Source organism: Melanaphis sacchari, unplaced genomic scaffold, assembly GCF_002803265.2.
Source record: "Melanaphis sacchari strain LSU unplaced genomic scaffold, SCAv2.0 Contig40_pilon_pilon, whole genome shotgun sequence".
Lineage (NCBI taxonomy): Eukaryota > Metazoa > Arthropoda > Insecta > Hemiptera > Aphididae > Melanaphis > Melanaphis sacchari.
Genome location: NW_020271264.1, coordinates 2136465 through 2163211, shown reverse-complemented (window position 1 = coordinate 2163211; position 26747 = coordinate 2136465). Strand labels below are relative to the sequence as shown.

The window sequence follows — 26747 nt, the reverse complement described above, 5'->3', positions numbered from 1 at the left end:
GAATGTAAATAATATTACAAACAAGGGTTTTTAAAAAAATAAAATATTTATTGTTAAATTTAATTTAGATATATTCGGTATACAGTAACAGCAATGTTTCATATATCGTATGAACGAAATTTAAACTTAATTAACTAAATTAAATTCGTTAGTATAATATAAATAAGTGTGTGTATATATATATATAGTTATATAAATTATCACATAATTAATTATATTATTATTTTTTTTTTTTTTTTTTTTATTAGGTACTATAAAACATTGCAATGGTTTAAAATCTTAATTATTTCAATCATTCTTAATTTTGATAAAAAATTTTAAATTTATTTGTATTCAAAATATTATTACATTTTATAGTGTTAATTTAAAAAGTTATAACTTAATTAACGAATATTGATACTTACAAAATAGATTTAATTAAAATTTTTATAAATAAATAAATAAATATTTTACGTTTTTTTATAATCAAGACAGACAATACCCATATATTATTTAAGTACAAGTGTTGACAATTTAATCTTTAAACAGTAATGTAACCAAATATATTGTTATTTTTTCTAAAATTAAATTTAAAATAATAAAAATTGTATTGTTATTGAAATACAATAATAAAAAATATGTTGTATTAAGCGTATTCTAGTGGTAATAATAATTACAAGAACTACAAGCATCGTTAATAAAATTTCACTCTTAACCTCATTGAAAATAAAATTAACAACATGGAAACTATAAAATGCAATAGAAGTCAACATAAAATAAATATTTAATAAATAAAACAATATTAAAAATAATGTATATTACTCATAGAGACGTTTACCGTAACTATGGACTTACTCAAATAAATTTAATAATGCTTTACAAAGATAAAAATGATAGTAGAATATTGTATTATTGAAATATTGATTTTCTATCTTGAATTTTAAATGTTTTAAAGACAAAATGTCTAAAAGCCATTTATTGAAACGTTATGAAGATTAAAATTGAAGTTTTGAAAATTTAAAAAGCTATTTTTTAGTGTTGCGAATCATAGTTGAAATTTAGGAAAATAAAATTAATAAATTACACGAAGACGTTATCGTTAAGATACATTTTTTTCAAAGAATTATTGCATTACTGTCAAATTACACATTAAATTAATAACTATTAAAGAACCCAAATATTATATAGTAAAAAAGGTTTATTTATAACCGAATTTTATGTTTATACACAAGAAAACTAATTTACAGAAAATATTTTTATGCTTCAAGAAAATTGGTTCATTTAGTCGTTCATAAGACAATTTCCAGATATTAAAGAATTTTAATCAAACATAAAACGTTTTAATAGAAAAAAATATTAACTTATTTAACTACGTCATTAAGAATAAATAAAAAAATAATTATACAAAATTTGCGTTTCTTGTACCTATCAAATGTAAATGCGTTACGTTATTGAATTACTATCGTTTTAATTTAATGCAGTGCATTAAAATAAATAAAAAAATTTTTATAAATACTCGTACTTTTATCTATTTTAATATCAAAATTATCTAAGTTTTATATAGGCTTTGGCAAATTTAGTCGATAGAACTATTTTTGTTAGTAAAAAAGAACTGTACCGCTTGTATGTATCGTAGTAAAGTATCTATATAAATTGTAAAATAATCATCAAATTTGTTTTTTTCCACATTTTCTAGATTTTTAGCTAACTTGTGAAAAGAAACATAAAAAATAATTTATTTTTAATAAATCATTTTTATCTCGATCATTATTGAGTAGATCAGATTAGTTGAAAATGTTTATTCGAAAGATGTACTTCTTACATTTGAATAGAAAATAGTTATACACTATGACTTCAATGTCGTTAAATTGTCGAACTAATATCTATTAATCATAATAATTTTACAACATATAAGGAACTATGATCAGCTTTTCAAGAATTTTTTAATAGGTAAAAGTAAATTATGGTATAACATGATATTGTTATAGCTCATAAGAGAGACAACAATAATATATATATTAATAAAATATAATTTAATAATATATTTTATTTTGATATTAAAATTTGATATATTTATTAACATCACTTAATTAGTCCATAAGCCTCGGTTCTATAAACATTTTGTCTTAAAATATATTTAAGAGTTTTTATTAATCCATTTTTATCGAATTATAATAAATTGATAAATGATCTAATTTAAATTACTTATAGACATGATGTAAATTTAGGTTTATTAGTGCCAATTGAAAAATTGTATAATGTTTTGTTGAAAATCATAAAAATAAATACAAATCTATAAATTTATAATTGGATATTTTATAAAATATTATAACAAATAACACAAATATTTGATCAAATAGTAAAATAGTTATTTGTTTATTACGATTTTTTTTCAATAAATAATTGTAAATAACACAAATAGATAAGTAAATACCGTGAACCATAAATAAAAAAATATCAAATTACTACAATTATATATTAATTCTATACAAAAATAACCGATTATATTCTAATTTAATCAATCGTATTCTTACCTGATCGTATGTGTGTCAATCGAGGACATCCTGCAACTAGTTCTATTGAATCAGTAGATCCACAGGAAAACACAATCGAAGTCAAGTTCAATTTGCATTCTTCGTCGGTGATTGTCTTGCTGCTCAAAATCCGTCGGCCTTTCCTTTTGACTCTGCGCAACGTAGCCTCATCATCGTCGTCATATTCTGATAGCCGCTCGATTTCTTTGCTTATGTTCTTTCTAGACCTAACAAGACTTGGTAAGTCAGGTTGTAACTTCTTGTACGTCACACTCCAATCGTCTGACGATTTCTCGTAGTGTTCGGATGAGTGACGTTTGGGTGAAGGTGGTGAAGTCGTAGTTAACACAATAGACGGATGATTGTCAGAAGTTAACAAGTCCACCGGTAACTAAAGTCAAATTTATATATTAAATACTGGTAATTAAAAAATAAAACACTGTAAATTTTAGGGGAATATATTTTTTTTATCAAAAACACGAAAAATATTGGAAAATTAGTAAATTTAAAAATGGTAAGATTCCAGAAAACTTTGAATCTCAGAAAATTTAATAAGAGACTTTCAGATATTAAAATAATTAATTTATGCTTAAAATCATTTTAAAGTATAAAAAGTTACAATTAAAAAACTAAACAGAAACAAAACGTTATTTTAAATTAAACAATTTTTTGTAATAAATTAAACTAAATATGACCTACAAACTACGGACTAACTTAAAATTACTTTAGCTTTAAAACTAAATCCAAGTGTTGAATTATGATTACACTAACGTTTTCAATTTAAAAAAATATTCAAGTTAGAAAAAGGAACTACAACAATAAGGAGCGTCCAGTAAAGTATAAATAGAAATGTATTAGTATACCATGTGCCTATTAATTTCGGTTCTTCTTAGTGAAATTGTATATTCAATAGTATTATTAATACGGACAATTGTTTTAAAAATATCTTAATTATGCATTTTTGTATGTGTTTGTTTTTAATTGTTGAAGCAGTGCTAATAGATAAATGCAGTTACTTTTTTTTTTTCAAAGAAATAATACATTTTTTTCAGAAAACTTATACTTAAAACAAAATTTCTCAATTTTCCATAAAAAAAATAACAGTATTTCCTCAATAAAAAAAAAAAAAAATGTTTATTCCTACTATGTATTTTGGCTGTTTATATAGTACTTACATTTAGATTTGTTTTACTCAATAAAATTGAAGATACATCGTTCCATGACATACTTTTACTGACTTTTTTTATCGTGTAAATTCCTTTATAAGGGCAATTTCGAAAGTCCGATTTGGAAGCTATAAACAAAATGTAATATAGAGTTACGCAGTTTTAATACAAGAATAAAATGTAATAAAAAAACACATTCTCAAATAAACTCTGAAGTTTTTTTTTTTTGAAAATCGTTAAAAATTACTAATATTATTAAAAAAAAGGTAAAATAATAGTTTTTATAGTTTTGAAATTTAAGATTAATACAAAAATTAATTGTATTATATACAATATATAATAAACTATTATATATTATATTATATTACTAATATATGCTTAGTAGGATAAAACATTTTTTATGTTATTTAATGCATATAAAATCAAGTTTTTTTGTATTATTATTACTATTATTTTATTTTTGTATAAACTATCATGTCCAATTCAATTTATAAAAAATAATTTTATCAAATAAATAACGTCCTAACACGTCAAATCAGAGAAAAATTTGTGAAAAACAAACTGCTATTTGTATAAAAATTACTACTTAAGAAAATATAATAAAAATATTTATTTATTTTTACGTCATCGCAATAGAAATTCGATAGTATAGATTATGTTGAAACAGAATTCAAACAGATGATTTGATTTAATATATAATATTTATATTCATAAATAAATGTTTAATATGACAGTTGGAACAGTTTTTTCTAGAATTTCAATACAAAATGAAATAATAGTAGTAGCAAAAAAAAAAAAAAACAGTTGGTTAACTAGATTTGGAACTACGACGCTTGATATTCATCGTGCGTACTGTATTTGTAAACACCGCATTCCCTGCAGTCTATCAGTATTTGTTTTAGAAGGTTAACGTGAAATTGCACTCGGTGTCTCGGCAAACACTTGAAATATTTTTGCAATCAACGACTTACCCACTAGCGTAATTGAATCCGTAGCGTGCGCATCAAAGTTCGGAGAGTTACATGCGTCTTCGGGTCTCCTGCTTGGCTGGCCTGATTTTGGACGAAAAAATAAAAATAAATACTATATTATTATTATACTGTTATTTTTCCAACCCACACGTAACTTTGTCCGTAAGGGCGGCGATGACTTACCCATTTGAAGTTCTGCCAAGTCATGTGTTCTTCGGTGGAAGTTTAAACAAATATATCCGCTTTGGCTGCGCATAAGGAAGAAACCAAATAAAATAACAAAAACACGATTTACTGGTTAGACGTGAGAAATATTCGAATCACAAAACATATAAATTAATATTATTAGCAATGAGAAGTTATAGTGTGTTTAAATTCATAAATAAAAAACTAGATATATAAGTCAATCTAAAAACACTTCTATAAATGTTATAGATATGTTTTTTTTTTTTTTTAATGTATTAAATAAACAAATAATAAAATATGTATTAACTTATATGAATATATAGAATGGATATTTAGCTAATTTAGCTGTAAACAGAAGACACAAATAAAATATTTTGTATATCATTTTGTAACTACTTCTCATCCCTAATATTATTATATTGTTTACCATCCAGTAACGTAGTGCGCCATCACCCTGAACCGGTGCGGCAACTCTTCCATTTCCTGCTGACAAGAGAATTTCATTTCATGTCCAGGTAAAGGTGCAACTAACGGCTGATTGTAAAAAAATTGGTGTGAAGCTTGTATGGTTTGCGCAGCGAACACACGATCCAACGAACTAGACATTAGTTTCAACGTGTTGTTGTTGTGGTGATGAAGAAAAGTAAACGTTTTACCGTGATCCAACGTTCGCCACCTTTGAATTTCAGTTAGCCATAACGGAAAGCTGCATTTCGTCTCAAAGATTTCTGCGTAAAAAATCAAAAATAAATTGATTTTAGGTTTAGAAAATTCTATTAGCGTGTTTTGTAATCCACTATTATCGTTAAAATATTTCAATTAAACGCAATCATCCACATTTTAAAATATACTAACAAAAACTTACTGATTAAATTCATATTTTTATTCAAATCAAATTATTTTTTTTAAATTTTCTCCATATTTTAATATATACAAATTTTGATTTGGGAACAAATATTGCTTCAAAGCTTATAATAGAAAGTTAAAAAAAAATAATACCAAATACTAACAGTTTGTTTTATTTTGTTTATCAAAAAAATATTTACTATTTCAGTTTAATTTTAGCAAATTAAATCTTATTTTTATGATTCGATGTTGATAATTAAATATTATTGAACGGTTTAAAAAAAATTAATGTTAATGATATATAAAATTATATATTTCGACATCAGGTATTTTTATTTTTATATTTATTAATATTTTATCAATATAATAGTAAAAACAATTCACGAAACAAGTTAAATTTTATGCTACTATACTTTTAAGTCATTCATTCTTAAAATTAACATTCTAAATAAAGATAAATACATACCTTTTTTCAATATCATAGTCCTGGACCCTTCAAGAGGACTGAAAAGACCACTGCATGTGGCGTCGCCGGACTGTGCCACTCTATATTCAACGTCTCCAGAAGCACTAGAACCTTTCAGTTGCCTCTGAGATGTCGTTCGCTCATATATAAAACACTTGAATCGGTCTTCAGTTGACATAGGTATACCATTGCTATGGTGAACTCTACCAACAAGAAACCGGTATGAACCCTCTTTCCAACCGGCTATGCATTCAACTTCTTCGACTAAACATATTTTATATTATATAATATACATTATGTATTAAGTTTTCACACATTTATAACACATTACTACTAAAATAATTATCAATATTTGAAGCTATATTTTATATTTTATAGTTATGGTATGATTAAACTTATTTTGATTCATAAAACATTTATTCTATTATTATAAATAAATTAAGTTTATATTTAATAAAGCAAACTATTTTTAATAAATGATTAAAACTAACATGTGAATTGTATTTGTTTTATATCCATCTAATCAAGTTACATTTTTTTTTTTTTTTTTGAATGTGATGTAAATACATTAAAAAATCTAAGGAAATTATTAAAATAATCACGTCAGTAGTAAAGTCTATTATTTGACGGTTCAAATATTTCTTTACATAATAATAATAGTATCAGGGTATATTTAAATTATAAGAATTGTAATTTTACCAGTCAAGTCTTTATTAAAGATCTTAATATAGTAATCATGTACTTAAATTTAGTTTGTATTATTATAGTATAATGTTGAAATATAGTATAAAGTCGATACTAAAAGTGGATTGCTATCTATCACGGCATTTGCGGGGAGGTCTACATATTTGAAATTAAGTATAGTGGTTATTTGGTGGTTATTAACATTTTTAAGGTTTTTTCGTCAATAAAATGCGGTTTAAGGTAATTTTCACAAAAACAATAATAATTATATAATAACGCACAAGGAAATGAAAGTTCACGAAACGCGGGTTCTAGAATAGTAGGGTTTAAACACTTCTCATGTCGTGTTTTTCGCTTGTGGTTTCAAAACCTAAACTTACCACAAAACACAGTAGGTGTGGTGACAAATTAAAATATACGAACAGTCTCAAAACTCTAAAGATAAATTAAAAGAGAGAAAATAATAATAAAACGTATTGTAACATAATATAAATACTCGTAATACTAAAATATAATATGCCTAGATATGTTATATAATTATACACTATTTATATCTTCAAGATTACGAGCAAAGTTGAAGATATGGACATTTTTGTTGAATTTTATACTTAATTTTATTATTAATAAGATTTGAATTATTTTCTAGTGATAAAATAATATTATCGTTTTTACATTAATCATATTATATTTACTTCTGTATGAAAATATTTTCGATCAAAAAAAATTGATTGTATAGTGGCAACGGCAACATCTTTTCGATTACATTACTTGTAAATTATTCAAGGATATGCGATAATAAACTAATTAAGGTAATAAATTGATTTTGTACAAGTTATTAGATATACGTTTGGTTATTACTTTCAAGAATAGTGCACTTGATTATATACTACTCTACTTTTTAATACATTTTCATATAATTGTTTTACAATAAATAAAAATTGATAGAGCAATTGAATTCTATATAAACAAATATCTCGTGTTTTATCGTATCGAGATCACGAGAATTGAAAGGTGATCGGATATGTGATTTATACACAATATAACTTCCAACTAATATATATATATATATATATATATATATATATATACCGTGTGTCCCAAAAATCAGGGGTCACTTTACCACTCATTTCCATGTAAATATTTTTCAATTCTGTTTGCGGGACAATAAACTAGACTAATGGATCGTAAATTTCTATGACTTACAATGTTTTTAACTCATGTATCTTGCGCATGAGCAATAAAACTTCACTTTTTTTAAACGGCAACCCGTAATTTTAATATCATATTCGGGTTCATCGATGTTTTCAAGCCATTTTGATGTATCAACTTGTGTCCTAAACCCAAAATTGACTAAACTAGAGCTAAGTAGAATTTAAAAAATTTAAAAATTCAATTTAATTAATTTTTTTTCTAACTGTACGTACTTATTTTTTTCTTCTAAGCACCGTGAAACAAACAATCAAAATTATTATTATTAAACTAATTAACTATTTACTATTTATGAATTATTATCTTATTTTATTATTATTAGAACACAAGTTGATACATCAAAATGGCTTGAAAAAATCGATGAACCCGAATATGATATTAAAATTACGAGTTGCCGTTTAAAAAAAGTGAAGTTTTATTGCGCATGCGCAAGATACATGAGTTAAAAACATTGTAAGTCATAGAAATTTATGATCCATTAGTCTGGTTTAGTGTCCCGCAAACAATTGAAAAATATTTACATGATAATGAGTGGTAAAGTGGCCCCTGATTTTTGGGACACACGGTATATAATAATAAGTTTATTACCATTTTTTGTTATGTATGTATATATTATTTATTTTCTCAGTTTTAAATATATTGTTCATATTATTTCAACATTTACATAATAAATAGTTTTACTTGCTAAATATTAACAAAATAAAATGAATGTTCAGCAAGAATTTTTTTTTTTTCTGTCAAATAACGACCGAGGTAGATGAACAGTTATTGAAAAAAAAGTTAAATTCACTAAGTATCGATACTAATTTACGTGTGAATAATTTTCGTCAATAACTGACCACAGTAACTTGCTTTAATTATAGACCTCACATCGTATAATTGAAAAATGTTATAATATACAATTTTATTATAAATACTCACGCGCACTCTCGGACCCTTCGACATCCGGACACGCCTGGTACCGGATTAACAGCCTCGAATCCTGGGTACAAGCTTCTACTGTGGAAACGGGGTTCTTGCAGTCACCGTGACCACGGTTGTACGTGAACGTGTATGGTGGCTTGAACGGGCACTGCATAGGATTTCCGGACTCTCGGAACATAGAATACAGGAGCGCGTCACCAGTAATCAGTGGACAGATGGTCTTCAGCGTGCCCATTTCGTTGCAAAAGGCTGTAAATCGTAGTTGACCATGTAATAATATTTTATTAACTATTGTCTATAATTACTATACCCAAGCTGGTGGTTTAATAATAGCAGAAATCATTGGATGGTGTAAAGCACCCCCTCCCTATCTATATTTAAAATTTTTTTTTTACTCATTGACTTCTTATAAATAATCGATTAATTACCATAAAAATCTATTTTTGTATAACTTATTTAAATGTCTATTGTAGTTATAGGCAGCCGTAATTACTAATAACCATTAAAAATAATTGAAAATCAAACACAAAAAATCTATTATGAAAATTATTTCTATCTCTCTCTCTCTCTCTCTCTCTCTATATATATATATATATATATACATGAATATATATTAATAATTTATTAACATCGATTTCAAACAGCAATCTTTAATGTTTTACAACCACGACGGTATTACGGTATATGCCTTATCATTTCACTATAATACGTTCCCCAATATTTTTCCCGATTACCGCACAAACGCTCACCAAATATTATATACATTTATCCAGCCCTACTTTTACTCATTTTCTTCCAACTAAGACCTTTTAGCCGCATCGTTTTTATCCACAGTAATCGCGTTAGCACAAATACCAATTGAATCGCTTGTCCGGTTTAACGGTCCAATAAACATTGTCTTCATTGATTGTTTCGCGTATATAATAAACACAGGGACTAGTACACCAAAACATATATAATATATATTATAAACATATATAGCTACCTAAGGGGATCGAATGGCCAGATTTTTCTTGGCAGCGATGTTTCCCCGGGACCACCTAAACCCACCCTCCAGCCACAAACAATACATATGTCAATTTAATATCTCAGCGACTTACTTTCTTTGTACTGGAGAACGTTGTGATGTTTTTCGTGAATAACCACGCACCGGTAACACGGCTTTTTCCTGTGAAAAACACAATAAACAGATAGCTTCAATATGTATTATATAATATTAAATGTATTATTGTTGTCGTGGGCCATATTTTTTGTCGTACCATACCGCACAATATAATCGCGCACAATAATAATAGAATGACTATAATACTATGTATTATATGTATTATAGTCATCCTTCATCCTACGATGCAATTCGCATCGCGTAAATCGCTGGAATACATTTTTATATATAGGTACATTCTCGGGAATTGCGATAGCGTTCAGTTGAAAAAGTAACATGGCAACAGAACAGTTTGCTATCGTCGTTTACAGCATACTATTGTTTATTATAGTATTATTATCATCGAAATGGTACAAAATTTCATTGTTAATAAACATGTATATAAAATAAGAAACGTCTGCCAAAAGCTTACATAAAATTCAATTTCAATCAACTTTATAAGTATTTACAAAAATGCATTTAAAGTGATTTTTAAATCAGTTTCAATCAAACGTCCACAGTGACATGTAACTATTCAATTTTAAAATTAAAATATTATCGTTATTATTTATCGTTTAAATAACTTGAAAATTTATAAAAATAATTAATTGTATACATGTTTTTGATTTTCAAGAATTTTAACCCATAGAATTATTTTTTGACATTAAGAAAAAAAATGACCATGTCTATAAAAGTTGAAAAAAATTAAAAATGTTTATATGATAAAAATTATAATATAAAATATAAACATTTGGTGAAAAATTTAAATATTAGTTATTATTTTTTTTAAATACAACAATATCATGGGTGAATATGGAATGTCATTAAAATTTAAACTAAAATAATTGCAAAATAATTATTTGACTTTCCGTTAGAATTATTTTTATGTAAATATAGGTTAAAATCTTATAATGAACCTTGTATTAAATTTTTTAAGTCTGAGGTATAAAAACAAACGTTTTTATGAATTTATAATAACAAAATGATTTGCTAATTTTTAAGATTTTTATGAATTTTGACAAAATTTTAACTTGAAAATTTTTAAATGGAATATTGTAAATATTTTTTGAATATTATTTAATTTAGAAATTAAAAACTTATAAAGGTTTTTTGCATTCAATTTTCAAGAATTTCTACAAAGCGAGTAATGTTTAATAGACATTTATAGAAAAAAAACCAAATTAAGTTTTTTATGGCCATAAATAGCTCAAAAAGAGAAGAAATATTTTAAAAATTTTACTGTAAATAAATAATGATGGTATTTCATATTAACATTTGATGACAATTTTAAATATCTAAGGTTATTTATTTTAATTGAATAACAAAATAAAATTGATTTTGACAAAAATAAGATTTACTTAAAAATGTCCATATTTTCTCATTTTTTTTTTTTTAATTATAAAAACAAGTATTCGCATTTTTTTTACTTTTGGCCTTTCGATGTACCAACTAGTTCCAATTTTCAAATCAAAAACCAGCTCATTTTTGAAAATCAAAAAGTTTTTACTGTCTCAAAAGGTAATGTTAGACAAAATAAAATTATTAAAAAATCAATACTACATATTTCACTTCACTAAAAAACTAAAAATAATTCAAAATAATAACTACAATTTATGAAAATAATTATAACATGATAATATTTTTAACTACATTTGTCAATTTTTACAGTTATATTCTTGATATAAGTACTCTAGATTATTATACGACTATTATAGGTTTAAATTTATATATTTGTATATATGAATGCAAATTATTTTATTAATAAAATTTATCATATTCGGCTATAGTACATTTCAAAAAATTCTGTATACACTATAATATACAAAGTACTTTAATATAATATTTTGTTATAAATACAATACATGTTTTTTGATATTTTATTATTTCTCCATGTGTACAAAAATATCAAAAAAAAAATGGTGTTTTCTATGTGAGTAAATCGATATAAACACGACTTGTTCATATTTCAAATTATTATTTGTGGTTATTTTAACCTACATCCATATAATATTATATGACTAAATGAGTATATAGTAAGAGATCGTAAATCCATGTTTGTTCTAATATTATTTTTACACTCGGCTAATAAATTGTTGTGTAGATCGCAATTTGCGTTTATATTTGATCTACAGTTTATATATATTTTATATTTTAATAATAATAAAATAAACTATTTACATATTGAAATTTCGAATCTACCTAAATATTTTATAACTTTTATTGCACATTATTTATTCACGTATTTTGAATTTTGAATTACATATAAATCCAAGCTATACTTGTACGGCTATATAAATATTGTTATTATTATTAGAAGATTAGATGAAGTAATCAAAAAGATATATATATATATATTACGTAGATACGTGGTAACGTGATGGTATACATATTTAAGGGCTGAAAAGTAACGATGGGATGGCAGACGATCCGTTTTACGATTATCGTTTACCATACTCAACACGCCATTTAAAGTGCACAACTCGATTCATCTTATAACACTATTGACTTCTCTATAAATAACTTAATGCTCCAATGAACATAAAATCCTTTTGGCGTCAATCCACCTAAGTACATTATTATTATTTTTTTTTTTTCAATAAAACCAAGCTTAGTTTAATATTATATTTAAAGGGCCTTATCTCTCCGCTGATTTAGCTTTAAAAATAGTAAAAATTGATTTATTAATATATATTATTATTTTTAATACTCAAATTACATTTTATGACGGTGATGTGTTCGTTTATTTTAATTCCGTATTACAATATTCACGTGACTATAGAAATAATATAATTTTGTAATGTTTGTTCGTAAATATTATGTGTATTAAAATTAAACCCCTAAATGCGAATGTTTGCTAAAAGTTTCTGGTTGTAACAAATTAAAATCCGTATTTAAATAAACTGAATCCTTGAATCTCTGTTGATATATCCTTTTTATTAATAGTTTACAAACATAACTATTATCCAATACTTATATTGTTATAATATTGTGAACCAGTACTCTCAATACGGTGTAATGTGTATTATGAAAAAATAATAGCTGTGAGAAAATTAACTGTACCTCACCAGGATCAATTCAACGTTTAAATTTTTGGTTATTGGGTTTGGATTTCATTATGATAACAATACTGAGTTCAAAAAAGTTAATAAACCGCATGCAGCAGTGCGCCAGTAGCACTACGCACATAATATTTTGTCTGCTACAAAGAGAACTGTGTTCTTTGAATCCCTTACAAGTCAATAATAGATAAGAAAACTTTATCGCTTTCGTTGACATTTACCGAGAATATAACGAACGTATTATATTAATATGGGATTTGGAGGTTTTCAAGAATGGTGTTTCGAGATACTTTGTACAAATATTTAAAGAGAGCGTTGTTTCACACTAAATCCTTAATATATTGATGCTGTTCTATAATTAATCGATTTAAAGGGCTTTCCTTAACATCAGACTAATATTTTATTTTGTTTAATACGTCCAAATCTAATATTAAATATTAGATTTGAATACATTGTATTACAAAGTTAAAAATTATTATATATTACAATTATTGATGGGACAGATTAAAAACACAGTGTGAACTTATTTAATTAGTTTGCATATCTGTAAATTTATATGCATATTTAAATAAGTATATTGCTATAGTAATAACTTATATTAAGCGTTAAGGTAATATTTGTTCTGTACAATTTCATATCATAATGGATCTTTAATTTAGGATAGTACTTATGCTTATAATAGTATTTTATTTATGATATTGGTATTTATATAAAATGTTTATTGAATGTATATGATTTAAATTTATATAAACTTATATTAACATTTTGATTCCTAATTTTAATTATTTACTTGTCACAGCAAATGTGAGAGTAAGTTAAAAATTTTAAAACCTAAAAAAAAATTCACTAAAATAAAATAAATTAATTTTTTTGAGCATTAAATATATATTATATATGTACATAAATAAAATTTTTTATACGATAAATACAAAAAAATAGATTAGATATAATAATTAGATTAGGTAGATATTTACAATGTATTAATTATCTAAAAATAATGAAATATTTATAGTTATAACTTATAATTATGTTTCATTTGTTTGATACATTTTGATTCAAAAAGAATGTTGTGTTTATATTAACAATAAATTAGCTATGGATTTAATTATGACTTAAATACAGATTAATTAGAACAAGAGATGCTTATAATTTAAATTCATATTTTAGTTTTTCATACGTTTTATATACTATAAATATTATACTATTATGAAGTAATTATCAGGATATATAACTAGAATGTAAATAAAAATCATAGCACCATAATTAATAATAGTGCGATGGATCTGTTTTTGAATAAAATATGTTAATCTCTTATTGTAGATTTATCCACGTTCATTATTTTTGCAGTTTAAAATTGGGATTTTTTTCCCCAAGTAATCACGAGATGATTGATCAAAAAAAAATTATAGCCATTAACAGATCATTATGATTGTAATGTATCAAATAATATTATTACTAGAAGAATTTCGCCTTTATAAAGAAAACATAATACATCAACTATAGTTTTCGCGGAAACCTCGATTAGAAAGATTAATATATGACCTGATTCATTGAACAGATTTTAACTCGAATGTGATAGTCGTAATACAAATAAAATAATGAGACTACATGAAAAAATTAATTTATTTGTTATGCGTATGATGTTTAAATAACCCTATTAAATATGTATTGCATTTTTATCTTGTTTTTAAGTTTAACTCTAATCTAATTTAACTACCTAACATTTAATTTTTATATTTTCATAAAAAAATTTAATCTAATTTATAGTTATGCTCACGTCATATTGAACAAAATCAAAAATTATATTATTATGATACAAAACATTTTTTGAAGTATTTCGATACATAAATATCGAAGTTTTTACGAGTAGTTTATGATTTATAACTACTTATATAAGTGTTTACATTTTAGTTGAATGGAATAGTAGATCTATATTTTGAGACCACTCCACTCCGCTTATGTAATTTTTAAATTACTAGTTCGAATTTCGATTTTCATGAATCAAAATATTTCGAAAATATTCTGCTTCAGAATATTAAATTAAAATGTTGTCATTCAAAAAAGTAAAAAGTTATAAAATAAAAGCAATAAGAAACATTAAAAACATGTTTTCTTTAAATATTATTTCATATCGACAGGTAATTATGTAAAGTAATATTTTCAAAAAAATTGTTAAATTTTAAATAAATGAGTTATTGTTTGATAAAATAATCATCCTATATAATAGATACTTGAAAGAAGTTAATTTTCCGTTCTTCACTGTTACATTTATAAATTATCTACCATGCAATCGAATCCTTTACATTACTTACTTTATTAAAAATAAAAATATTTAAATTTTTTATCATATTCTTTATCATTGTGGTTTTTTTTCTTTATTATAATCTTATTTACGTTTATTATTTATCTACGTTTCATATCAAAAATGTCCACTATTTAGAGATTTTAGCTCTTGTCGCCTGTTGTATTATAACGTTTATTTTTTCTGGATAATTTAAAAGTATTTACTTTTGAAAACAATCTATCTGTAGCAATTTCACTGAACTGTAATTAGTTTAATATATACGTATTACGTTTTATCAGATAATATGATATAGTAGGCTTTGAATTTATTTTTTTTTAAACTTTACTTTTGTAACGATTCTTTAATATTTTTAATTTACTAATGCCCATTATAATTATCATGCTCAAGCTGTAACTTAGCTATTTCTTTGAAATATTTTATTTCGACATAATATGATATTAATTTTCATTCATTATAATATGTATATTGTATATAATAAATAGGCGTAGCAAAGAAAGAGTAGAAAAAATACTTGGAATAGATTTTTTAAATGCTAGATCGTTTAATTAGAATTTATAAATATTATAGATACAGAAATAGTCGAGTAAATAAGTACCTAAATACCAAGCAAGTATTTGTATCACGCTAAAATGCAATAATGCAATATATGATTGATAATTTTTTTCATTTCTAGAGTCTGTGACCTAAATTATATAATATATTCAAATGATGATTTATATCTGGCAGAGTACAACGGTTTTTCTGTGAATATATTAACACGAGTAACAACACAAACATTATTATGGTTAAATAGTAATAAATATTTAAAGTTACATCATCGCTGTCGTACAATAAAACAATAATAATAAAAACCACAGCTACAGCAGCGTATGTATTAGTATAATTATAAAATACATAACATGACGTAATGTGAGTATTAAGTTTCTTGACTTACTCGTCCGAAAGTAGAAACTTGTCACCGTCTGAGTCCACGCACTTGCCTTTGATGCTGAACCGGTTAGCTTGCACAACGATGGACTGTCGGATACCGGATTGGAACCAAACGCCCTCCCATCTAGTCGGAAACTTGCAACCCTCTACGAAACGCCACAGATTTTTAATTATAGATAGTTATATAATAATAATATAATGTAAAGGAGATTCTTGTTTTGTTATTTTTTTAATTTAATTAACGTAATGGTAGTTCTGGGTCGACCATGCTATGTATTGGTATCGCAGCGCGCGCACTGCCCCTTTACCGTAGTTGCTGACACCGAACCCCCTAAAATTATCTCGTTTGAAGTCACTTTTGCGAGGAAATTATTTCCTAATTCGTTTTTGGTATGCAGATATGAATTGGGATAGGGAGAAAGGGTACAAATGCATGTGGCATCAATAACGATAGTCTATTGAAAGTTTTTGCATCAGCGAGTATGTGCGCGATATAAAAGGACGCACAAAATAGTTAAAAAATAATAGGAATATCCACCCCATCTAAATGGAGTCACTAATGTCATTGAGTAGTCTTATCTAAAATAAACTGTCAAGAACACTTAAGTTGTCCAATTGCATTGAAAAAATACTCATCAGCATTGCAATCGTCACTACAGCACACACAAATATATATATATATATATATATATTTATACATCATATAATATATATAATATATTATATATGTATCATATACAATAAATTGAAATTTAATCTATATTATACTATATACTTTTATATAATGCTATATATATTATTACGGTGTTAGTTTTCTGGAGATTTTGGGTATACCTCTGGCCATACTTGTTTACGACTGTATCAGATAAATAACTCAATTCAATAAAACTAATGGAAAAACTCCCCTCAATCGTATTCTCCTTTTGACTGATAGACTGACAGGCCCTTTTCGTGAACGGGTCACGTCCTGAATAGTCTTCAGAGAGTCTGTGTAAGGTTAAAAAAAATTAACGCTAAAACCAATTGGAATTTCGTGCTTGTTAAAATAATGAACTTTTCAGTAAAAATTGAAATTCATTTAATAAAATACGATCAAGTTATAAATACTAAATATCTGTTGCGTACAGTTGGATACACCACAGAATTTGGATTAAGTTGAGTACATTTTATACATCGAAGATATTTTTCGCATCTAAAGAGAAACGATCTAGAAAAGGGTGCACATTAAGCTATATATTTTATCTCATTATTTGACATAAGGGGTTGATTTTGTGTGTATGAATGTAGACGTGAGGTTCTTGTTGGATAAATCGGTATCTCAGTTGAATTTCATTAAAAAAGGTTGTATATTCCCTCGTCAACCTGATTGATCATAAGCTCTACGAGAAAGAGCATAAACCTTTTATAGGTATATGGTTTGACTACTTCTAAAAGTGGACAGTTTATCGCTGATTTCTAAACATTGCTTTCAAAAAATAAATAAACAACTTATGCCGATAGGATATTCTTCATATTTTAAACACATTTAAACGTATAATTAATATGTATATATAGAGATTTTTACTTTAGTAAAATATATATTTGATACTTTTAGCTACATATTTTCATTTATTTTAAAATTCTCAAAGAATTGGATGCAATTCAGTCGTTCATTATTAATTAGAATTGTTTACTAGTTTATATTAGAAAAGCAAAGGAAGTGTAATGTGAGCATATTATTGAAATGTATACCTCTCCTCGATTCACCAAGTCTAAACTTTAAACTACAAGTTAAGAGGTAAGCTTCAAACAAAGTTCTGTATTTATTATGTGGCTGAAAATCAATATTATACTGAATCATTTATTTTTATTAAATGTATAGTCGAGACCTCGTCATTATTTAAAGTATTCCTAAAATTATTTAGATTGCTGTTTAAATAATTATAATAAGAAAAAAAAAATAATTAAACCTTTTATCGGAGGCTGAGTATTTTTCCTAATTATTTTTTTCACAACTATTTAAATACATTATTTGCATTAATAATATACTACTATCGATATCAATAAATTTAAAGAATTGAGTACGTATGTGATGTAGATCCAAACGACTCCCAACTACTTTTTGAACTTAAATCATAAAAGTACTTACTATTATCTATATTATTTATTATATTATTTTCACTTGTTTACCTTTTTTTTATGCTATTCTTTAAGTATCTTCTAGGCTGGCATACTCGTACAATTCTCGTTTTATAATATATTCTGGGTCGTTGAAATAATTTTATTCTCATAAATAATTTAAGTACCCACTAACCTCTTCAAGCTATGATTTCGTGTTTTTCACTTCTACTTATTATTCGCAAAAAATACAATACACATCGTTGTTAATTATTCAAATTATATATTCAAGAAATTTGAGGGAAAATTTATTGATTTTACACTTATATTAATAAACTGAAACGCTAATTTCAATTCTTATTTTTTTAACAATATGCGTACAATACTTAAAATTTATTCGCATTACTTTTATTTCATTTTTAAAGTCGTCTAAACTTAGAACTTCAATTATATAATTTATGAAAATCTATTTATTTTTTTAAGTCATAAAAATCGTGAAGATGAAGTTACATTTTAAACAGATATAATAGCATAACATAATATGATTCAAGTCATCAGCGTGAGTAAAGATAAAAAAAAATATATCGTTTATTTCTAGATATTTTTATTTCCATGATGTAAGTTATAATAATACTAAATTACTAACAAGTAAAAAAACATATGTTAATTATATTTATTAGTTTTTAGGTACAGATATATTATAATATCTTATGATAACAGTTTCATGAGTAATGCAAAATTATTTTTTGTTTAAAATTGTAAGATAAAGTTAAGAAATAAATTAAATAGGTATAGAAGCAAACACCTATAAAACAATGTGTTTATCGATATATATTTAAATTTATAGTTTTAAAATTAATTAATGTTCTCATTTTTGGAATAATGCCAATGTTGAATTATGTAAATGAAAACTGTATACAAGGTAAATAATAATATTACATGATTTAACAGTTTATTTATGTATTTATTATTTATTTTATATTTCAAATTCAATGTATTAAAAATAAAAGAAAATCTTCCATCTTCAAAGCGTCCTTAATGAAACCCAAAAACTAATGTCGTTATAAAAAATTGATAAATAATTAGGTGTTAAATATTATTTACAGAAATTGTGAATTATGATCATTTTTTTATTTTATAAAATTAATTGCAAACAATAAATTATTTTTTTCCAACTTTTGTATATTATACAGAGTGATTCACTAAGTATACTCGCATCCATTTGTTATTTATGATCGTGACATAATACTCCTAAAAAAGTGTAAAAACGTCTTAGAAATTTGAAGAATATTTAAAATTTTCAAATATCTGAATATTTGAAAAAAAAATCATTATTAATTTTAAAAAATGGGGCAAGCATGCTTAGTAAATCGCCCTGTAAATATAAATATTTAACATCTCAAAACTTAAACAATAAATATTATTAAATACCAGCCTATATATAATGAACATTGTGATAATTTAAAATTTTTAAATTTAAATTTGAAAATAAAATATTATTATATACATTATAATCATTATATGATATAAAGAAAGCTTGCAGCTGTCTTACAACATTAGAAAGATATATTACAGGTATTATCCGAAATATATAATTCGAAACCTATAAGTTTGGAATTTCTAGATTAAGTCTCTTCTTGCATAAACACATTTATAAATATGTAATAATGTTTGTACAAGGATTATTATACTACAATCCGTCATTGTTAATTTTGAATAAAACCCACGTTACACATATATTAAATTAAATAACGAATACAAAATGGACTTCAATCAAGGTTTACTAGGAAATGACCGAATTACATTAATAAATTATAAGTAAGTTTCAATACACTTTTGCTGCAATTTTTATTTTTTATCTAATTTTATTATTTTGTTATTTTTACATAGAATTTATGGCAAATATTAGATAAAAAATTGTTTTAACTTAAAAGTGAACAAATTACACGAATACAATTTACACTGTAAATAATATAATTTTTTTAATTTTATAATACAAATAATAATAAAAACTATATTAATGATATATTATTTTTATTTTGTACTTAAATCTGATTTTTTATGGATTATTTAAATGGAATTTATAAATAATATATACTATGCATTTCTATATTATTCATGGACATAAAAAAAATTTTAAAACAAAATATAAATATAAAATTAGATGAGTAATTTTAATTTATAAACGTTTTGCGAAAAAATTGTTGATGTTCGTTTGAATAAATAAAATAAATAAATAGCTTGCCTTTTGTTCGTATTATCTTTCTAAGTTTGGTAAATATTAATCTAAGTAAAAGTATTCTTGCATAATATTTTATTATAAAACACTATACTAAATTTTTATGGTAATTGAAGTTGGTCTAATTTTAAGTTTATAAAATAAAATATGGTGCTGAATATTGAGCAACCAAAAAGAGTTGAAAAAAAAAATAAACGTAAATGTGAATGAAAAAACCCGGTTTTTTTTTCGTTTTGGGCAAAATAAACACATGACAAAGTAAAATAATAACACTATCGTGAACTACTTATTTGAGTAAATTTTGAGCGGTAGCTTGACATAATAAATGTATTTAAATAAAAAAAATAAAATGAAGCATCAACTAAAACTCATAACCATATTATATTAAATTATGTCTTCTGTGGTTGGTCTTTCTCGAGACGTCCCTTGTGTTCAGAACATAATATACGATACGAAAATATCATTAACGTACGTAATATTTAATAGAATGATGCAACACTGTGTACTGGATTATCAAAATTTTATATTAAAAGGTGATTTTTCTATATAGATAAGCAAAAAAAAAAAAAAATGTGTAATACTTAAACGCTGTAAAATATAATAATAAAAATATAAATACTTTTTTTTTTAATACGACTTTGTAGATTAATATACTTAAATGTCTTAAATTATCTTATTTATCAAAAAAATTAGTGAAAGTAAATCAAAAATATATTTTATTCAATTTTTGGGATTAAAAAAAATAATGTTAAGCAGTTTAAATCATAAATGTAAAACTATTTTTTATAAAAATCTAACTTTTAGTAATTTCTTATCCTTAGTGATTTTTAGTTTAAATTTATTATTGGCATTTATATTTATATTTTGTAAATAATTGTCTAAAACTGTTGAAACGTGAATAACTGATATTCCGGGGCGACGCTAACGGGGCAAGTGTGGGTAAGTGCCCCCTCAACATTAGATAAAATTGAAATACCTGGTGCCACCACTACTGATATATTATATGATATTTTATATTAATTATATTAACAAACTTTTAATTATTTATTTTCAGCTTTTTTAAGTTTAGATTGGTTTAGGTAGCATATTAAGAAAAATGTTAGATATGTTTTAATGTTTCTATTTATTAATGTCTATCAATTTTGTTAAATTATAGTACTAAAATAATATAATTATTCAATATAGGTATACGAGAATTTATTACCGTAAGATAAAATTTTGATCAATAACACGCTATAATATTAAATTATTATATTATCATAGTCGACCCCGAAAGAAACGCACTCCAATAATGTATTATTTATAGGAATTGATACATAAATGTAACAGCTTACACGTCACGCGTTCAAGTGTCGTTTCGACTGGGCTCTTAATTTCGGACTATAATATATCAGTATAATATCACGCACGTGAAATCGCACACATAAACAAATAATACACACTCACGCATACCTATTGAGCGGTGGTGGATAGAGTACTGAAGACAGATAACGCTTGGCCATGCGATGACATCGAACACCCTCGTACATATTAATATACTGTGAAATTTATATCATTGAGTCGTGTGTTATATTTGAGTCCCTCGTCTGGCGGTCATGTCATATAACCGTATACCTATGTATGGGAAGACTATACGATACATGAATATGTATATACGCGTTATATTGTTCCGATGACGACTTTAATAATTTTGTATTCATGAGTGTCAGACAATCTGAAAAGTCTGAGGCAAGTGTGATGTCCTACCTTTCCTATTTTATGTAATTTATGTATACGTTAAGCACTTTTCGCAGTGTCGTTTGTACCACGCATATCATCATGATGAAGCCAAACGTGAGTTTGAAAGAACTGCGTTTACAAAAACAAGATAAGAGGTATTAATGTTACAACTATGATGAAAATACGTCATATGTGGCGAGTGCACGCCACGATAATACTTATATATCTACGTATACTGGCATACCGCAACTTGTATACGCATTTATAATATAATATAATAATAATAGTATAATTTATACTCGAAGAATACGCGATGATGTAACTGGAAACCGTTGTTAACGAATAATAATAATAATAATAATAATAGTATAATCCCTCGGGGGGTTAAGTGTGTCGAGACTTTCAACGGTGCGGAGGATCCTGGGAATCGGATAGCGCCGTGCTACGTCTATACAAGGAAATTCAATTAACCACGGCAAGACGTTTTAACGAACGAAAATGCCCGTCTAATTCGTCTTCGTCGATGATATTCACGAGCGTATACCATATATGGGCACGTGAGCGCATATATCGTTTAATTAGGTTTGTATGTTATAAATACGTGCATGTGTGTGTGTAGATATATATTTATATATTATACAGGAAATTATTTCAAAGTTTGTTGCGCCCAGGTAATCTCTTTAGACTTGTGAAGGGATGTATATCCTATATAACATAGGTAATAATAATAAACTGCTGCGTAACATTAACCGAAGTATAATGGTTCGGGTGGATAGTTTGATAGGTACTAGGTTTTTGAGTGGTATTTTTTGCTGTGCATACCGAGGGTTGAGCGTAGGTGTAAGCGTGCCCTTTTTCTCGTTGCTGACAAATCGTCTCTACAAATCGAACGGCCGTGCGTCCACGCGTCGTGACAGGGCTATTGTTTTTGGCTTTTATGGATGGCACCTTTTCTCCCTCTTTCTTTTTTTTTCTGTTACAAAAATCTATGCGAGTGTGGGTATGTGCATGAGTATGTATAGTAAACGGTCGTTTGCTATAGCGACGAGTGACGATGAGGAGGGTTGGGGTTGATTTAGGAGAGGGTCGAGAGAGCGGCGTAAAAGAGCAAAAAAGTATAGACCAGCGGTGTTGCGGACGACGGCCCTTATGAAAGAGAGAGATGGATGAGCTCTAATGATGAACTAGCGGTGGAGTAAAGCGGGAATTATTAGACGATGAGTCATCGTTATATGTATATAAAAAAATCTCCGTATCATGAGCTTGTGATACATTTAAAAATCCATCATATTTATAGACATGAAATATATTGCCAAGTGCGCCGTTTTTTTTCTCTCACAAGATAATCGACGACCACTGGCGTGCTATCTGCGGATACCGATTTCTGTAATCACGGCAGAGGGATAAAAATATTATACTAGAATATCCGCTTCTAACGTGTAAATAGAATAGATACATACTTAAAATTTTCATCCAATGGTGTTTATTTCATTTTTCCTTGCCCAATATAGTATAAGTAAATTTCCGACAGCAAAAATACATAATTTATCATTTGATTAAATGAGAAAACCAATTCAACAAAGAAAAATAAACATATTTTATTATCGAGTAGCATGATTATAGTACAGCATTCATGAAATCCAGACACGTTTCTTTTTAATTTTTAGTTACAATATGATCGGTGCGTAATAATAACGAGAAAATAAATTAAGCATACTAGCAAGATTGCAACGTTTGTTACGAAAAATTGCAAATCCAAACATAAGAATGTAAAGAGTATCGTCCAGCATAATTGCTTTAGTGAACCTACCCCTCATCACCTCACCATCATTATAAATACATGTATGGCTTTCGTAATACGTAAACGGATCAAAAGTGATTTTTTAGCACGCTTAACCAATTGTTATGTTTTCAAGATATAATTTTTAACATTTTTAAGTACTTGCTATATTATGCAGTCAATTAAAAAATAAAAACTTTTTTATGGTATTTAAGAAATAGCGATCACGTAACTGCCTTTTAGAATTTTTAATATTACAAACTTATATTATAATTTTACACTTAATTTAATAAAGTTCATTATGTGCAACCATCCTAAACTCTATATAATCGCCATAGATACATCCTAGTTGTAACAGGCTATAATATGCTATAAAACAAGTGAATAATATATAATAATAGAATAAAATATTATGTGACCAGTGTATGACTTACTTTAATATCCAGCAACATCGAGAAACATGTAACACGTTGGATCGAAAGATGAAACAACTGTAATTTCGTTTCGACGGAATTTTATTGCACTTTTTGACATTTTACGAACTCATCAACAACAATGCAAAAATAGTTTGCAAAGCGGACATAATAAATATTAACCTAACCAAACGATTGGTGGCTACCATTTTCTTTTAGCACCATAAGAAGTATTTAAGTTACCCAATACCAAATAACTAAAATCATATGGACGGTAATCACCTAGATTGTGGTATAATACTATTTACTGCAACCGTTGACCATATTGCATATTATGGTAAAATAATTATGAACTGCTAACTACAATATCTTCCATCGTCAGTGAGTCAGTCATGGAAAAAACGCGATTTTCGTTGTCCTTTTCTTCCACACCTACCGTGTTGTTTAGTTCTCGATTAAACCATTTGTATAATATTATTCACGAGTACGTATTTAATCATGGACCATGGTGTACACATTGATGAAATTCTTAGAGAACGACTTTAGTTTGGATGTTTACGAGCCTCATCATTTATGGTCCGAAAAACTACATCGTCCGTTATTCAGGAATATCAAACCGAAGTCAACGCGTCAAGGTAAAACGTTTTTAATATATAATCTATACAATAAAGTTATTTACAGGTTTCTAGGGTTATTTTACTATTTATACTCTTCTTTGACCGTTAATTGTGCATTATAAATTATTTATAGTTAAAAATGTATTTAAATCCATATACCTAGATAAGTAAGTTTACCTAGATAAGTATGTGAAATATAAATTAAATCTAGTTATTATAGTTAAGTATTATAGAAAAATATAAAATAATAGTGTGCTTATTCTAGGTTTTTTTGTAGATTATCGTCATTTTTTTAATATTTGTGTTTACAAATTTTAATAACCATGTATACTATATAGGTTTGTAACTTTGTAAGCTCATATATGAAATAGTTGCTATATGTATCATTTGACGATTTTTAACGACTTCATAAAATATTATTTAATACATGTGTAGTTTAAGCATAAAAGAGAGTGAGCGTGCTTAAATAATCATTCTATGTGTGTTTATAAAAGGTATCATTATTTTAACCTTGTTAGAGTACATATGAAAAAATACATACCTGCAGTACCCTGAAAGTTATATCTATAGTCACTCGGGAAAAAACTCATAATAATTAATATTTACCAGTATTGTATAAGCGTATTCAGAATTTTTCTATCTCTGAGGCCCGCTAATAGTTTTTATAAAAAAAAACAACAGTTTATTGAAATATTTATAGTTGATCAACTTAATAATCTTATCTTCACAAATTTTATCTATTTATTATCTAAATTATTTTAACAAAATAGTACATCTGAATTATAACAGGATCATTATAATCTCATAATATTTTTGGGTTTATTCGATGTAACTTAAAATAATATATATTATTTTTTTTTTTTTTTTTTTTATTGAACTTAAGCCCGGCAACTAGGGCCATTAGCTGTTTGTAAGGGTTACGTTGTAGGTTGGTACGGTAGGTTGTATTTTTTATGATTGTTACGGTTGATAGCAAACACGTGTATGTGTGGCAAGGTTTTTAACCACTATGATTCCGAGTGGTCACCCATCCGGGAGCTAGTAGCTGTGGCCGTTACTTACTCTCAGTCGCATTCCGCGACTGGTAGCAGCCAACGCGCCACGCCAAGCCACAATATATATTATTATAAACTTACTAAAGTACATATTATTCGATATACGCAGACATCTATAGTAAAAGAATATATTTTATGTAGAGTTACTATTGATCAAACAATAAACAGTTCGCACTTGTATCGGTACTCTTAAACCGAATACTTGGGATAAAAACGAAGTTTCGTTTTGTTTATTTAATAGATTTAGTATTTTTAGTCCGTAAATTTTTGTGATTACTTATCCTTCGCCCGTCCAAAAATTTCCTGACGTCAGACGGCAGACTGGTGTAATTTAATAACACACTGTCCTATGCAATTTAGTGGCCAACCGTCATTTTTCAACATTACCGACAACGCCGTAGCCGTCCCCGATGAGTTCACGTTTTAG

General features: G+C 26.1%; 1 protein-coding gene across 5 annotated transcripts in view; it reads right to left on the bottom strand.

Annotated features, from left to right (window-relative positions):
- LOC112597306 overlaps positions 1 to 26747 on the bottom strand; it is a 210187-nt gene that overhangs the window by 15370 nt on the left and 168070 nt on the right. For all 5 annotated transcript variants that reach the window (XM_025343285.1, XM_025343284.1, XM_025343287.1 and 2 more), the window contains 9 exons: positions 16405 to 16546; positions 10066 to 10133; positions 8963 to 9214; positions 6149 to 6412; positions 5264 to 5564; positions 4834 to 4898; positions 4651 to 4731; positions 3689 to 3807; positions 2514 to 2904 (listed from right to left, as the gene is read on the bottom strand). In XM_025343285.1, the coding sequence (XP_025199070.1) occupies positions 2514 to 2904; positions 3689 to 3807; positions 4651 to 4731; positions 4834 to 4898; positions 5264 to 5564; positions 6149 to 6412; positions 8963 to 9214; positions 10066 to 10133; positions 16405 to 16546 (1683 nt within the window). The remainder of the gene's footprint in view (positions 1 to 2513; positions 2905 to 3688; positions 3808 to 4650; positions 4732 to 4833; positions 4899 to 5263; positions 5565 to 6148; positions 6413 to 8962; positions 9215 to 10065; positions 10134 to 16404; positions 16547 to 26747) is intronic.